General features: G+C 36.6%; 1 protein-coding gene across 1 annotated transcript in view; it reads left to right on the forward strand.

Moving 5' to 3' along the window:
• The window catches only part of GTF2A1L (general transcription factor IIA subunit 1 like), a 31,057-nt gene extending 16,589 nt beyond the window's left edge, over positions 1-14,468 (forward strand). Inside the window, exons 7-9 of the mRNA XM_037049032.1 lie at positions 5,129-5,389; positions 6,208-6,297; positions 14,254-14,468. Of these exons, the coding sequence (XP_036904927.1) occupies positions 5,129-5,389; positions 6,208-6,297; positions 14,254-14,361 (459 nt within the window). The 3' untranslated portion in view covers positions 14,362-14,468. The remainder of the gene's footprint in view (positions 1-5,128; positions 5,390-6,207; positions 6,298-14,253) is intronic.
• The last annotated feature ends 1,666 nt before the right edge of the window (positions 14,469-16,134 follow it).

The raw sequence follows: 16,134 nt of genomic DNA on the forward strand, positions 1-16,134 counted from the left end.
TAGCAAATTAAGCATGTGTCTGTTATAATGCAGTTAACAGATATACATTAAAATGTCCTATTTGCATTGAGAGGTACATTTTATTAATCTGTATATCTAGTACTTAAAAATATATACACATTTATGTATGCTAGAATATGAGCTTTTAAAAAACAGGATTTATGATTCTTTATTTGGTTCAGTACTTCTCAATCCTGGCTAAATGTTAGAATCATTGAGGCATTAAAAATATAATGTTCAGGTCTATCCCAAGGGATTTAGATCTAATTGGTCATGAGTGGGTTCCACTCATCAGTGTTTAAGAGCTCTCTGAAGTGATTGTAATGTGTAGTGAAGATTAAGAACTACTTCTGTAGCTCTAAATCAATATATGAATGTGAAATGGATGGAGCGAGGGGATAAGAGAATATATAACTTCAAGTAAGAGCTTTTATTTTTCCGTTTAAATCCATTCTGATATTCCTCTAAGAGGTAAAATATCACGTCAGTAGTTATTTGAATTCAGAATTCAGTTAATTGGATGTCTGGAAAAAGTCATTATATTTAATGACTTTTATAATGACTTTTATTGTTAATATAATGAGAACGGTTTGCACAACATTGATGTAACCTGGCAGCCAAAAAGAGTGGACTGAAATGTACATGCCTGAACAATGATGACTTCACTGTGCTAGTCAGTGGGGGCAGTAGATGCTGTTGAATGGGCACATATACTGTGTGGCCACCACATTCAAAATGACTGAATGAGTAGTGCAGCGAATCTGCATCAGATTTTGTGTTAAGCTTGAACATTCCTCTGTGGAAACTATTTGCATGATTTAGGAGGCTGCAGCTATGGACAACTGGTGATTGGCAGCTTCACCATGACAACATGCCTGCTTCTGCATCATGTCTCACGCAGAGTTTTTTAGTGAAATATCAAATCACTGGGTGACTCAGTGCCACTTCAGCCCAGATTTGGTGCCCCGCGACTTATGGCTTTTCCCAAAACTAAAATCACCTTTGAAAGGGAAGAGATTTCCGACTATTGATGAGATTCAAAAAAATGTGACGGGGCAGCTGATGGCATTTGGGAGAACTGTGTCAGGTCCCAAGGTGCCTACTTTGAAGAGGACTGAGGCATCATTTTCCTGTGTACAATATTCCTTGTATCCTGCATCTTCTTCAGTAAATGTCTCTATTTTTCATAGTAAGTGACTAGGTACCTTCTAGACAGACCACGCACACACACACACACACCCACACACACATATATATACACACATACATAATTTTTTCATTTAAAATATTTTATTAAGCTATTACGGTTGTCCCATTTTCCCCCTTTATTCCCCCCTGCCCCTCTGCACACCCCATTCCACCTGCATTCCCCCTGTTTAGTTCATGTCCATGGATCATACCTGTAAGTTCTTTGGCTTCTATATTTCCCCTATGATTCTTAACCTCTCCCTGTGTATTTTCTACCTACCATTTATGCTACTTATTCTCTGTACCTTTTCCCTATCTCTTTCCCTCCCACTCCCCTGCTGATAACCCTCCATGTGATCTCCATTTCTGTGGTTCTGTTTCTGTTCTAATTGTTTGCTTAGTTTGTTTTTTTTTTTTAGGTTCAGTTGTTAATTGAATTTGTTGTCATTTTTACTGTTCATATTTTTCTTCATCTTTTTCTTAGATAAGTCCCTTTAACATTTAAGGGCTGCGTGATGATGAACTCCTTTAACTTGACTTTATTTGGGAATCACTTGATCTGCCCTGCCACTCTAAATGATAGGTTTGCTGGATACAGTAATCTTGGATATGGGTCCTTGCCTTTTGTGACTTTGAATACTTCTTTCCAGCCCCTTCTTGCCTGCAAGATTTCTTTTGAGAAATCAGCTGATAGTCCAATGGGAACTCCTTTGTAGGCAACTATCTCCTTTTCTCTTGCTGCTTTTAGGATGCTCTCCTTATCTTTAATCTTGGCTGATGTAATTAAGATGTACCTTGGTGTGTGCTTCCTGGGGTCCAACTTCTTTGGGACTCTCTGAGCTTCCTGGACTTCCTGGAAGTCTGTTTCCTTTGCCAGATTGGAGAAGTTCTCCTTTATTATTTGTTCAAATAAGTTTTCCATTTGTTGCTCTTCCTCTTCTCCTGGCATCCCTATGATTCAGATGTTGGAAGGTATAAAAGGATCCTGGAGCTTCCTAAGCCTCTCCTCATTTTTATGAATTCTTGTTTCTTCATTCTATTGTGGTTGAATGTTTCTTTCTTCCTTCTGATCCAAACTATTGATTTCAGTCCTGATTTCCTTCCCACCACTGTTGGTTCCCTGTATATTTTGCTTTATTTCACTTTGGGTAGATTTCATTTGTTCCTACATTTTGTGGCTGAGCTCAATCAGTTCTGTGAGCATCCTGATTACCAGTGTTTTGAACTCTGCATCTGGTAGGTTGGCTATCTCTTCATTACTTCATTATACTTTTTTTGGAGTTTTGCTCTGTTCTTTCATTTGGGCCATTTCTCTTTTCTTTTTTGTCTTGGTGCGCCTGTTAGTAGTAAGGGGTAGAGCAACCCATGTCGCTGTATGTGACGCTGTATGTGGGGGAGGGGCTGAGAGGGAACAATGGCACTTGCTCAGCTCTCTGCCAGTTTTTAGTCACTTCCCCCACTACCCACAATCAAATTGGGCCCTTGTGGTGCTGATTTCCAGTGGGTGAGCTTGTGTACATTCTGGGACCCTGTGGGTCTTTCTAATGAACTGTCCCGTGAGGGTGGGAGTTTCTCCCACTGCAGCAACCCCCACAGGTGTTTTCATTCAGAGGCTTGAGGCTTCATTTTCCTGTGCTGGAGCTCTGGAGCTCTGGGTTGCGTGGTCTGTCTTGCTCCCCAGTTGTTCCTCCTGGTTTATCTGCATGCTAATGTGGGCCTGCCCAGTCCACAAGCCACAGCCTCACTGGGTCCTCCAGTTGCCACCTTGCCTTGCCAAGAGTCCTCTCTGCCCTGCTGCCCGTCTTGCCCCTCCCTCCCCTCCTACTGGTCTGGATGAAAGTTTCTTCTTTAACTCCTTGGTTCCATACAGTTCAATTTTCTGTCAGTTTTGGTTTTTTTTTTTTAAATTTATTGTTGTCCTTTTGGTTCTGTGAGGAGGCATAGTGTGTCTACCTATGCCTCCATCTTGGCTGGAAGTCTATTTTTTTTAAATTACAGTTAATATTCAATATTATATTAGTTTCAGGTATACAACATAGTGATTAGAAATTAATTTAACTGTGACTGTTTTTTAAAACTGGCAATTTGCACATTTAATCACTTCCCCTGTTGTACCCATCTCCCCAACCACCTGCCCATCTGGAGACCACCAATTTACTTTTTTGTTTGTTTCTGTTTTGTTTGTTCACTTTTTTAGATTCGATATATATATGAAATCATATGGTATTTTTCTTTATCTGTCTAGTAGAATACTAGTAGATATTCTACTAGTATTCTAGTAGAATACTTTCCACCTAGTAGAATACTCTCCAGGTCCATCCACATTGTCACAAATGGCAAGACTTTCTTTTTTATGGTAGCATGATATTCCATTGTATATTTGTACTGACTCTGTTAGCCATTCATCTATTGATGGACTTAGGGTGCTTACATATCTTGGCTATTGTGAATGATGCCGAAGTGAACCCAGGGGTGAATATGTCTTTTTGAATTAGTGTTTTGGGTTTCTTTAAATAAAATACCCAGAAGTGGAATTGCTGGGTCCTTCTTTGTCTTTTGCTGTAGCCTTTGTTTTAAAGTTTATTTCATCTAATATAGGTATTACTACAGCTTTTTTTTGTTTCCATATGCATGAATTATTTTTTTCCATTCTTTTACTTTCAGTCTGTGTGTGTCTTTTAATGTGAAGTGGGTCCCTTTTTAGCAGCCTATGTATGGATCTTGTTTTCTTACCATTCAGCCATCCTGTGTCTTTTCATTGTAACATTTAATCCATTTACATTTAAAGTAATGATTGATAGGTATGCAGTTCTTACCATTTTATTCATATTTAGCTCTAATATTCTTTGAGAAGTCCATGTAACATTTCTATGATACTGGTTTGATGGTGACGAATTCTTTAAGCATTTTCTTATCTGAAAACTCCTTAACTGTCCTTCCAATCTAAATGATAGCTTTGCTAGGTAAGAGCAATCTTGATTGTAGGTCCTTGCTCTTCATACCTCAAGTATTGTGGGTCAATCCCTTTTGGCCTGCAAAATTTCTGTTGAGAAATCAGCAGTGCCAAGCTCTTTGCCCTTAGTTAAGGAGTAGTTACATTTATACAGTCCTAAAATTACATTTGGCCCTTTGAAGGCAACCACCCAGTGAAAATGAGTTTGACAGTCCTGCCATATGCGTTTTGAAAGAATGTATAATTTGGCCATTTTGGGATGGAGTATTCTATAAATGTCAATTAGGTTAAATTGGTTAATTTGGTTGTTCAGGCCTTCTACATTCTTACTGAATTTCAGTCTTTTTTTGTTGATTACTGAGAGAAGAATGTTGAATTTTCCAACTATAATTTTGGATTTGTCTGTTTCTTTTCCAGTTACATCAGTGTTGATTTATATTTATCCTTTCCTATTTTGCTTAATTTCAGTGGTTACTATTCTTCATATTTTTTATTTGTCCATTGAGCATTGTGTCACTTGTCCTTTTCCATTTCACTGAATCACTACTTAAAAAAATATGAAATAATTAAAACCTAACAGGTACTTTATACATTTAAGGTATATAAATACTGGCAAATACTATCTTAAAGCAGTTAACTCGTTTGCCATCTATATATGACTGTAAGTGGGTTTACTTTATTTATAATTTTACAGTTATTTCTATGTTCCTGGGGGGATGGGGTGGGATGGGAGTAAAAGACAGAAAACTGTACTTGAACAATAATTAAATTAAAAAAAATTAAAAATATATTTCTATGTTCTGTAGAAATGCTAGGGCTGTCTTAAAATTCAAAATTAGGGAACATGATCTTCGAGGAAAGAAACACTTTTAAGTGACTACTTGTGAGATGTAGAATTTTTGAGGAATTTTATATTTTGTGTGATTCACTGTTTTCTATACATTGTTTTACTTGAAGAACTTTATTGTATTTCTTTTTTCATTTTAGGATTATAATTCTGAGACAGGTATAAGCATTCAAGTAACCGATGATGATATTAATGAAATAATTCAAATAGATGGAACTGGTGATACGTCTTCCAATGATGAAATAGGAAGCACAAGGGATGTAGATGAGAATGAATTTTTAAGTATTATTGATGGAGGAGACCTGAAGGTACTTGAAGGAGAAGCCGACAATATATCAAATGGAAATTCAACTGTTAACAGCAGTGATAATGAAGACCCTCAAATAGACATTGTGGAAGAGGTGAGAATTACTTTTGAGCTGAAACTTTCTTTATTAAATTTATAACATTTGTACTTTACTTTGGAACCAAGAAGAATAACAGTTAAGGTTAATTCTGTCTTTCGTGTTAAAATGGTTCTTATTTGTACTCTAGCATTTAAACATTTTAAACTTAAACTGTAATTTAAACCAGTATTAATTATTTAGGAATCAGCTACTGTATTTGTTGGTCTTAACTAGAGATTGTGGGAAGCTGAGGGTATGGGAGTGGAGGTAAAGGAGGCACCTAGGGTAGAGGCATATAGCATCTACTCTAATCCTAATAAATATACTAAGATCTTTGTGCAATATTATAATTAAGAAGCATGTAAGTAGCATTAACTATCATTTATGGTGTCTTTACATATGGTCCAGCTACCATATTAAGTCTTACCTGCCTTAAATTTGGCATTTCCACTGCCCTACAGGTCTGACTACTGTCCTCATTTTTTTCAGGTGAGAAAACTGAGATATGAGGAGTTTAATAACTTTCCCAAGACCAGTAGTTATTTTTTTAAATTTTAATTGTTGTTCAAAGTACAGTTTTCTGCCTTTTACTCCCATCCCAGCCCACCCCCTAGCCCTCCTGTTTCCACTCCCCACCTGTTTTTGTCCATGTGTTCTTTATACTTGTTCCCAAGATCAGTAGTTATTAAGTGGCCAAGTTGTGATTCAAACTCAGGCTATTTGACTTTTAAGTACTATTCTGTCTCTCCAGCTTCCATTGTTTACATATGCCTCCCTTTAAAAAATTGGAAAACATCATCAAATTCCTTAATGCGACCATCTTTTGCTTTTAGGACCCTTTAAATTCTGGAGACGATGTGAGCGAGCAGGACGTGCCAGACCTGTTTGACACAGACAATGTGATTGTCTGTCAGTATGACAAGGTACTGTGTTCCCCATTTAGACTTTGGGTTTATTAATTGCATTAATAGTAGGAAAGTGTGTAAAGTGATGGGAAATATGATGGTGAGTTCTAGTTCACAGTTAAATAAATCTTAAATCTTTAAATCTTAAATCTTGAACTTAATCTTAGTTAAATCTTTGAAATAGCTAATTAACTGTATAAATTTTGAGGATGCATTTTGGGTGTGACACTGTGGTCCCAGTGACACAAGAAAAGTGTTCTTTGTCTCAAGGACATGACAGTCTTATTGAAACAGGACTTTTCTGTATGGAATAATAGAATTTCATGCGATAAATGGTAGGTAAATTAAACGCTGAAATATTGTGACAGGTAAGTCAGATGCTGAGATGAGTGATGTGTAAATCAAATGCTAAGATATGTGGCACATATAAATGTGTCCTAAAAGTGGCTGGAGATGCAAGAAATCATTTGTGGTTAGAGTTCTCCACAAATCCTTCCTGGGTGATACGGGGCTTTGAAATAGGTCTTGAATAGGTTTGAATAGGATATAGATAAGTATGGGGAGTAGGCATTTACAGTGGAATAGCCTAATAAAAGGTAGAACAATGGATGCATGTAGAATGTTCAAGGGACAGTGAAGAGATAGGTATGTCTTGACTGAAGTGTTTTTTTCAGGATGTGTTAGGAAATGAGACTGGTAGAAAACAGAGTTGGGAGCAGATTGGAAAATCCAGAATCCTGGTAGGAGAAATCCATATTTGGTGGACGTTCATCTTCTAAGAATGTTATTGAGAAAATTGTAATTGGCAGTGCTTGCTGATTTGAAAGAGGAAAATAGTAAGAACAGGGGTCATACAGACATGAAATAACCAGAGTCCAGGCTAAGGATGGCAGTGTAGAACACAGAAGGTTCAGAGATTGTGGTGGAAGAATCAGTGGGACTTAGTGTGATTAGCTGGATTTCCGAGAATGATTGACGAGGGAGGGTTGAGGGTGTCTCTCAGGTTTCAAGCCTAGAAATAAAGTTAGCACTTTAGCAACTAAAATGTGTATTTTTTTCTTTTTTAAAGAACACTTAACTGTGATTATGTGGTAGAATGGCCAGTTTTTGTCCTTATTTATGTGTATTTACATATTTATTTTCTAAAAGTTTTGTGATATAATTCACATACTACACAATTTACCTACTATACAATTTACCTATATAAAGAGTACAATTCAGTGGTTTTTAGTACATTTGTAGATACGTGCAACTATTAACACAGTCAAATTTAGAACATTTTCATCGCCTCAGAAAGAAGTTCCATACCCATTAATTCTTATTGCTCATTTCCTCCCAGCCCCACTACTAGGAACCACTAATCTTTCTCTCTCTCTGAGTTCCCTGTTCTGGGTTTTCATATGAAAGGAATCATGTACTGTGTGGTCTGTCATAACTGGTTTCTTCATACAGTGTTTAAAGTTTCATCCGTGTTGTAGCATACAACAGTTCTTCATTCCTCTTTATTGCTGAATACTAGTTGATTGAGTGGATGTACCACATATTGTTTATTCATCCTTCTGTTGATGGACATTTCGGTTGTTTCCACCTTTTGGCTATTAAGAAGAATGCTGCTACAAACATCTGTGTACAAGTTTTTGTGTGAAAATATATTTTCATTTCTCTCTAGGAGTAGAATTCCTGGGTCATGAGATAATAGTCTGGGGGAACATCAGATTGTCTTCCAAAACGGCTGTGCCATTTTTCATTCCACCAACAGTGTATGAGGGTTTAGAGGGCTCCATATTCTCGGTAACACTTGTCATCTGCCTTTGATTTTAGCCATCCTAGTGGATGTGAGGTGGTACCTCAGTGAAGTTTTGATTTGCATTTCTCTGATGACTAATGCATGTTTACCCCTTTGACTTTTCTTTTTAACAATATCAGTATACTCAGGTGAAACAGGATGGTGTTTAGAATTGAAAAAATAAGTCCCTTTCTTTAAAAATAAGCTTGTTTTCTCCCCTATAACATTTTATACAGCTAGGAAATGGCAATTCAAATGCTGGGAAAGATAAACACAAGAAGGAGTAGGTAATACGAAAGGGACCAAACTTCGTTTACTTCTTTATGAACAATATATTGCCTTTTATGAAGAAAACATTATAAGGCATGAAATTATATGTGCCTTCCACAGTGGCACAGAGAAATTTCTAGACCATTATGGATAGAGTATTCTTTGTTGTACTTCATTATGGAAAATAGCCTGTAATTAATTACCTAGTGCTTTGTATTTTTCAAAGCATTTTCTGATACTTTTTTGTTTTGTTTCTTACCACAACCTTGTTGGGTAGACAGGAGGAGTAATTTTAGATGTGTAGTGTTAACAAGGCTAATTGTCTGGGGGTACTCTTCAATTAGTTAATATTTTAAGTAGTAAAATTTTTAATGGGAACCAGGGCATTGGGGAGCCATTGAAAAGTTTTTTAAAGGGAATGATCAAGTCCAAAGATAGCTTGCAAAGAGAATGCATCTCTGAGGTTTGACTGGGAAAGACCACTGTAGCAGTGAATTTTTATAAAAGGTCAACTTCCCAGTTCTAATTATTAGTTGACTTGTTTCAGGTAGTATTGAAAGACTCAAGTGAATAGACTTTTCAGGTTTTTCTTTTAAGAACTTTACTACTCAGTGTGTTTTGAAGGCTAGTAGCATCAGTTCCCCTTGGAGTCACAAAGGAGGCATTTTGAGTGGCCTTACCCTAGACCACTGGCTCAGAACGTGCATTTTAACAAGACTCCCCTGGTGATTTGTGTGCTCTTTAGACTTTGATAAATACTTGAAAAAATATATATGTATTTGGCTTTGGTTACAACCTATGTAACTTACCTTTAAAATTTATAAGTTAACGATTGGGAAAATAATTTGCAAATATTAAGATGTACGATGAGGAAAGGTTAAATGAAGGTTACTGGTCAACATGCTGAGTGAGAATTACTTAAAGTCAATGGACATGTTATTTCAGAAGTCTAGGGAATGTCTAAGATTAACATTAAGGGCAGAGTAATAAGGATATCATAGAGAAGATTAATGGTGAAATGAAACCTTTTAGTATAGATGAGAGTGTTCTGTGCTATAAATAGGACACTGTTTATAGTTAAATGTGAAAGTATTTGAATATGCTGCATCTTCATTTAACAGTATCAAACTTTTGCTTATAGCTGGCTTTGTCCCTTAGATGCTAGTACAGTGAATAATTGCTAATTGTGTAGCATAGTCTCTCTCCCTCTCTCTGTGTATGTTTTGAATCAATACACATACACATCGTTAAAAACAACAAAGCACTGTAGAAGGTGTACTACGAAAAGTCTGGTTCCTACTCTTTTACCATTTGTACTTCCTACCAGTAGCTCCCTGTCCCTTGCCTTGTGTACACATAAGTAATCAGTTATATTAGTTTCTTAATATACTTAAGAGTCTCTTTATTCAAGGATAAGCCTGAAAGGTAGCACAGGCAACACTGTATTTTGCACCTTGTCCTTTAAAGAGAGTAGCAATATATTTTGGAGATCTTTGTGCTATTATTTTATAGCTGTATAACATTCTATTGTAGAATTATTAAGATTTATTTAACTGATTCCCTACTGATGAATATTTGTGTTATTTTTGAGTTATTTGCTATTGAATGACCATGTACATAAGACATGTCATATGTGTGGTTGTATCTACTAAATAGTAGTTTATTTAGTTATTTATTAACTAAATAAATCCCCAGAAGTGAGATTACAGGGTCAAAGGGCAAGTTCATATGTTAGATTCTGCCAAAATGCTCCCCTGGAGGGTATTCCGGTCTCCACTCCCATGACAGTGTTGGAGAGTGCTTCTCTTTTCCCACAGCCTTGCCAGTTGAGGATAATGAGCCATTTGGATCTTTGTTACTGTGAAAGGCGGAAATGATGTCTTGGTGACATTTTTATCTTTTTGTTTGTTTAAGGGCCGTTAGTATTTACTTTTATGTGAATTGATTGTTCATAATCTTTGTTTATTGATTTATAAGAGCACTGTTATTTTGGGGGAACATAGTCTTGTTATATGCAGAAATACTTTCCCCTCTGCTTTTAATACTTTCTTTCAAGCAGATGTTGAATTTGTCAATCTTTATTTTTATGGTTTCTAAATTTTGAGTCATAAATAGAAAGTTTTTTCTTGCCTCAAGATTTTAAAGGGATTCACCCATGTTTTCTTCTAGTATTGCTTTGGTTTGTTTTTAAAATGTAAGCCTTGATTGATTTGGTGGTTATCTTGGTGTATAATGTGACATAGGTTTCATTTTTTATTTCTAAGTGGCTACCCATTTTTCCTAATATTATTTATTGAAAAGTTTATCTTGTCTACACTGATCAGCGAATGCTTTCTTTATCATTTACTAAATTTCTCTATATATTTGGGTCTACTTTTTGATTTTATGTTTTCTTGGCTGTTCATTGTCCTGTAGTACATTGATTTAAGGTATTGGGGTTTTTAATATCTAGTAGGGCTTGTATTTCTTCATGATGTCCTTTTCCAGAATTTTTCTTGATGTTATCATTTATTTCTTTGTACTGACTTTAGAATCAGCCTGTATGTTCAAAGCAAAATCTGTTGGTATTTTACTTGAGATCACATTAAATGATTAGAATTTGATATTTTAACGATATCAAGAAGGAATAGGTTGTAATTTAAGATGGGATGTTCTGAAGAATGTGACAGGGTAAAGCTCAAAAGGGAGTAAGAGAATGAACCCTGAGGCTCCTTGGGTGTAAGCATTTCAGACAGAGGGAACAGTAAATGCATAAATCTGTAGGCAGAAAAATACCTGTGTGTTCAGGGAATAGTGAAGAGGTCAGAGAAGCAAGTGAGGTGAAGAGCCGGATTTTGTAGTGTATTTCATGGACTTTTGTTTTTGGATGAGAAGTCATTGGATAGTTTTGAGCAGAGAAATGACATCTGGTTTATATTTTTAACAAGACTTCCCCTGGCTACCATGTTTATAGTAGACTGAAGGGGGACAAGGGTGAAAACAAGGAAACTAGTAAGGTGTACATTAATTCAGGTGAGAGAGGATGGTGGTTTAGACAAGAGTAATAGTAGTAGTGGAGAAGGTAGAAGTGGCTAAAATAAGAATATGCTTTGTAGGCAGAACTAACATTTACTGATGGATCCGGGCATGGGGTGTAAGTAGGAGGCATACAGAATGTCTAAAATATTTGGCCTGAGCACTTAAAAGAATGCATCGGCATTCCCCACTGAGATGGGGAAGACTGTGAGATTTGGGGGTGAGGTTATCAGTGTCCTAGTTTTAAACTTTTTGAGATGTCTGTTGGACATTCAGGAAGAGATGGTGAAGCAGTTGCATAAGAATCTGGAATTTAGGGGAGAGGTATGAACTGGAGATATAAATTTGGGGAGTCATCAGCATATAGATGGTGTTTAAAGCCATGAGATGAGTTGTGATCACCAAGAGAGTGAATATAAACAAAATAAGAGTCTTCGTACATTCTAAAATTGGGAGGTAAGAGAGATGAAGAGGAATCAGTGAAGAAAGCTAAGAAGCGGCCAGAGAGTTAGGTGGAAAGCCAGGAGTATTCTAGAAGTGACGTGAGGAAAATATTTCAAAGAAGAGAGTGTATTAAATGGTGCCAGTAGATCAATAATTTAAAAAATTTATTCCTAGCTCTTTTATGTCTTTTGTTGCTGTGGTAAGTGGGCTCTTTTTTAATATTTTTTAATAGTTACATGTATACATAAAGGCTATGAATTTCTGTACATTGATTTTGTATTCAAAATTAGTGTGTATAAGAATTCAACACTGAATTCTTATATATAGTCATTTTGGAAATTGATTATTCTAGGTTTAGTATACATGTGGTCATTGCACCTGCAACTTTATTCCATCCTTTTCAATTTTTATATCTTGACATCTTGCTTGTCTAATTGCATTGGCTAGTATCTTATACTTTCCTCTTATTGCACTGGCAATAAGATGCTTCTCTGGAGTGAAAAGTGGGAAATAGTGGATATCCTTGATTATGTCCTGACTTTAGTGGGAATACCTTTAGGCTCTCCCCTCTAAGCATTAAGAGAACAGCTTTTAGGCTGAAGTAGTGTGTGTGTGTGTGTGTGTGTGTGTGTGTGTAGGACATAGTCTTTGATTCTTATTTTGAGTTAAAAAATTTTTTAAATGCATGAGTTTTTTTTCCAGTGCTTTTTCAATATCATTGGAGATGATTGATTATGTGATTTATATCCTTAGCTCTAGAAATACATTTTTTTATTTTTAAAAGATTTTATTTATTTTTAGAGGGAAGGGAGGGGAGGGAGAAAGAGAGGGAGAGAAACATCAATGTGTGGTTGCCTCTTGCATACCCTCTACTGGGAACCTGGCCTGCAACCCAGGCATGTGCTCTGACTGGGAATCGAACCAGTGACCCTTTGGTTCACAGGTCGGCACTTAGTCCACTGAGCCACACCAGCTAGGTCTTACAGTTTTTCTTATAAAAACTTTATTTTTTATTATAATTTTCATTACCATTTATCCCTTCTATCCTTCCTTTCTACCCTTCAGTCACCACCCTGTTGACCATGTCCATGAGTCCTTTTTACTTTTCGCTTGATCCTTCTACCTCCTAACTCACCCCCTAGAGCTGTCAGCCTACTTTCTGTCTGTGAGTCTGTCTCTAATGTGCTTGTTATATTAATACATTTTTAATATTGAACCTGTGCTGCATTTTAGGATAAATGTAGTCACTTGATAAAGCAACTTGAATGAGTTGTTACTGCTATTGTTCTCCTAATTCTGGTTGAATTTTATTTCCATTGCTGAGTTCAGAATTCAGTTGTTATTATTGTGTTGAGACTTTTTAACATACATACATGCAAGTGAAAATTTGGGATTTAGTCTCTGAGAAGAAAATTTCCATTTATTAGGACTTTTTTTCCCAACACAAATAGGGGTTTATCCTTTACATTTTCTTAATGCTTTCACAAAATGCATCTGAATAGTAGTCATAGACTTCTCTCTCTTCATTTGACTACTTGCAATAAACAACTAGGTTTACTTTTTAACCTTGATTTCAGATCACACATTCCTAAGGTTTTAAAAATATGTAGTCATTTGCGGTTTACCCAGAGATAACAGTGATTTTATAGTTTCTTACCTCTTGATGTAGTAGATTTTCCTAGTTTTTATTTTGTCTGTATCTAGGCTGATTTACTGAATTCAAATAACAGCGATAGAATCTAATAGATTATGAGCTCTATCTTCTGACTTTGCTCAGCGTTTTATTGTGACCTTTTTCTTCAGGATGAAATACGACTTTTAAAAATTTCTCAAAATGTTAACTACATCCTCTCTGTTTATTCCTTTGCATACCTCCTGAACTCTTTGCTGTTCTTAACAGTCCAGGCATGCCCCTCCTCAGGGCTTCTGCAGTTCTCCGTGCTCCTTGTCTGGAATGCTCTCCAGTCAGTATCCTCCTGGCTTTATCTCTCACCATCTTCAAGTCTTTGCTCAAGTGTTACCTCAGAAGTCAGGCCCACTCCGACTCTTCTTTTTTTTTTCGATTATAACCCTACCTTGGTATTTGTGATCTTCTGTTTCTTGCTCTATTTTTCATAGCAGTTATCACCTTTTAATATACTTTAGGTATTTATTAGGTTTCTGTTTCCCCCATCCTAACGAAAAATGTAAACTTTTCAAAGATAGGATTCTTTTCTGTTTATGAAAAAAATATATATACACATCTTTTAAAAAAGTGATATATCCAGTGCCTAAAACAGTATCTGATGCATAGGAACCTCACTCAAATATTTGCTGAGTGAGTGAATGAACTGTCTTGAGGAGGCCCTAGTTTTAAAGAACTCCCATTTAGGGTTAGAATAATCATGTAATATTCAAAGAAATGTGAATAATCCTTTGACTTTAAATTTAATTAATTTAGACTATTTTTCTCCCTCCAGATTCACCGAAGCAAGAACAAATGGAAATTCTATTTGAAAGATGGTGTTATGTGTTTCGGAGGGAGAGACTATGTATTTGCAAAAGCCATTGGTGATGCAGAGTGGTAAAATTCATGAGCTCAATACATCATAAACATCAGTGGGACTGTGATGTATTGTGAAACTTATATTTATTTAAATATAGTCCTCAGAGCTGCTTAAATATTTAGTTCGCTGCATGGAATTTAATAAAGTTGTAATTCAGATGCAAATACAAATATTCAGTTTTATATTTTTTTCATTTACTAATTTTAAAAACTCTTTAAAAAACCTCTCATCTGTACCATTACAAAGCATAGATGCATTAGGGGTGATGGAGCATGAAGAAATGTCACATTATTTCATCTTGAAATAAAATTTAGATCTCGTTTAAGTGAAGTCAGTATCAGTTATTAGATTAGGGCCAGAGTTCCTCTCGCCTTTCACCAAGTAAGGAGCAGGATGTTCAAGAAGACCTGTCTGGGTCTTGTAGTTTACACTCCAGACTAGTGATCTGCTGATTGTGCGAGCCCAGATGGTCCCTTGGAGGCAGATGACTCTTCTAAGCACATACTGTACATGAACATGGACATCTTTGCTGTGGCAAGGTTTCCTGATTTAAGAATCAGCCTCTCTGAGCTTATCCTGTGACCAGGTCATTCTTGTATCCTATTTGTCTGGGGAATTATGAGGGATGAATGGATTAGGTTCCTGTTCTGCTTCTTGAAACTTCACACTTCTGTCTTGTTCTAGCCATAGCGGGGTTTCCCTCTCTTCTTAATCTTGTCCTGTTTTTCTTACAGTGCAAGGCCCCTTTAAAACTATTTCTCTTTCAAAGGTGCTCCCTTTCTTCCTTCTTTCTAACAGGGAATTCCCTCATTGAGGTTAGGCTTTCTAAAACATCAGTCAGGAGGAGAGATTCTCTTCAGGAACCCCTGCTTTGACCAGATGAGATCGCCTAATCTTATCTGCAACAAGAAGATCTGGATAATTGTCTTAAAATCATAGAAAAAAAATAATGTAAAACACAAATAACTCTCATTTTCCCGCACCAATAAAAACAAAGCAAATTATCCCCCAAATTATTCTGTAATATTCTTCCACTTAGTAGATTGAGGTCCATCAAAGGAATATTTTCTTCATCCTTTGGCTTCTTGTAAGGGGTAGAGTACACGTTCTCTAAATTTAGGATCCCTAGTTTCTGCTCTGAACGGTGTTCTCCAGGACAGCACTCTCACACTTAAAGCAGTGTGGGGGTGAGTGGGTTATGGTCTGTGACAGGTCCCTAAGGATTGGGTACCTGGGTCTGGGGGGTCACAGGGTGAATTCCTCATTTCCTTTTCAAAGGCAACCGCAATTAGAGAGTTTAATTTATTGCAGCTCTTGTCTTGTTTTGCCCAAGGGACTCAGCTGTTATGGCAGGTCATTTAAAAATCTGGATAAGTCTCTCTGGATCTTGGACAATATGTGTTTGGGGTACTATCTTTGGTCTGAAGTGGGCAGCTGCATGGGGATTCAGTGTGTACTAGGAAGTAAGCTGGTCCCCTAACCAGATTTCCCAGCTATGTCCTCTTCGTCCTCAGCATGATTGTTCTTTACCACCACTGCTATTCCTGATCCTTCTCTATCTGTTGAGAACTTCCAGGTGCTCTGGGTTCTCATTGGATGTTGTCTACTATGAAATGGCCATCTTTTCTACATGAAAAGCAAAAAGAGGGCTCTTCTTTGTGTCTATCCTTGAGTGTAACCCTGCCAGGGCTGAGGATTACATTTGGTAGTCTTACTTTCTTCTTCCCAGGCTCATCCAGCTACTCTGTATGTGCTTTAGACAAATGTTACTGTAAATTAAGGACTGAATTTATT

Source organism: Sturnira hondurensis, unplaced genomic scaffold (assembly GCF_014824575.4).
Source record: "Sturnira hondurensis isolate 20B ecotype Veracruz unplaced genomic scaffold, ASM1482457v3 Scaffold0006413, whole genome shotgun sequence".
NCBI classification, from domain to species: domain Eukaryota; kingdom Metazoa; phylum Chordata; class Mammalia; order Chiroptera; family Phyllostomidae; genus Sturnira; species Sturnira hondurensis.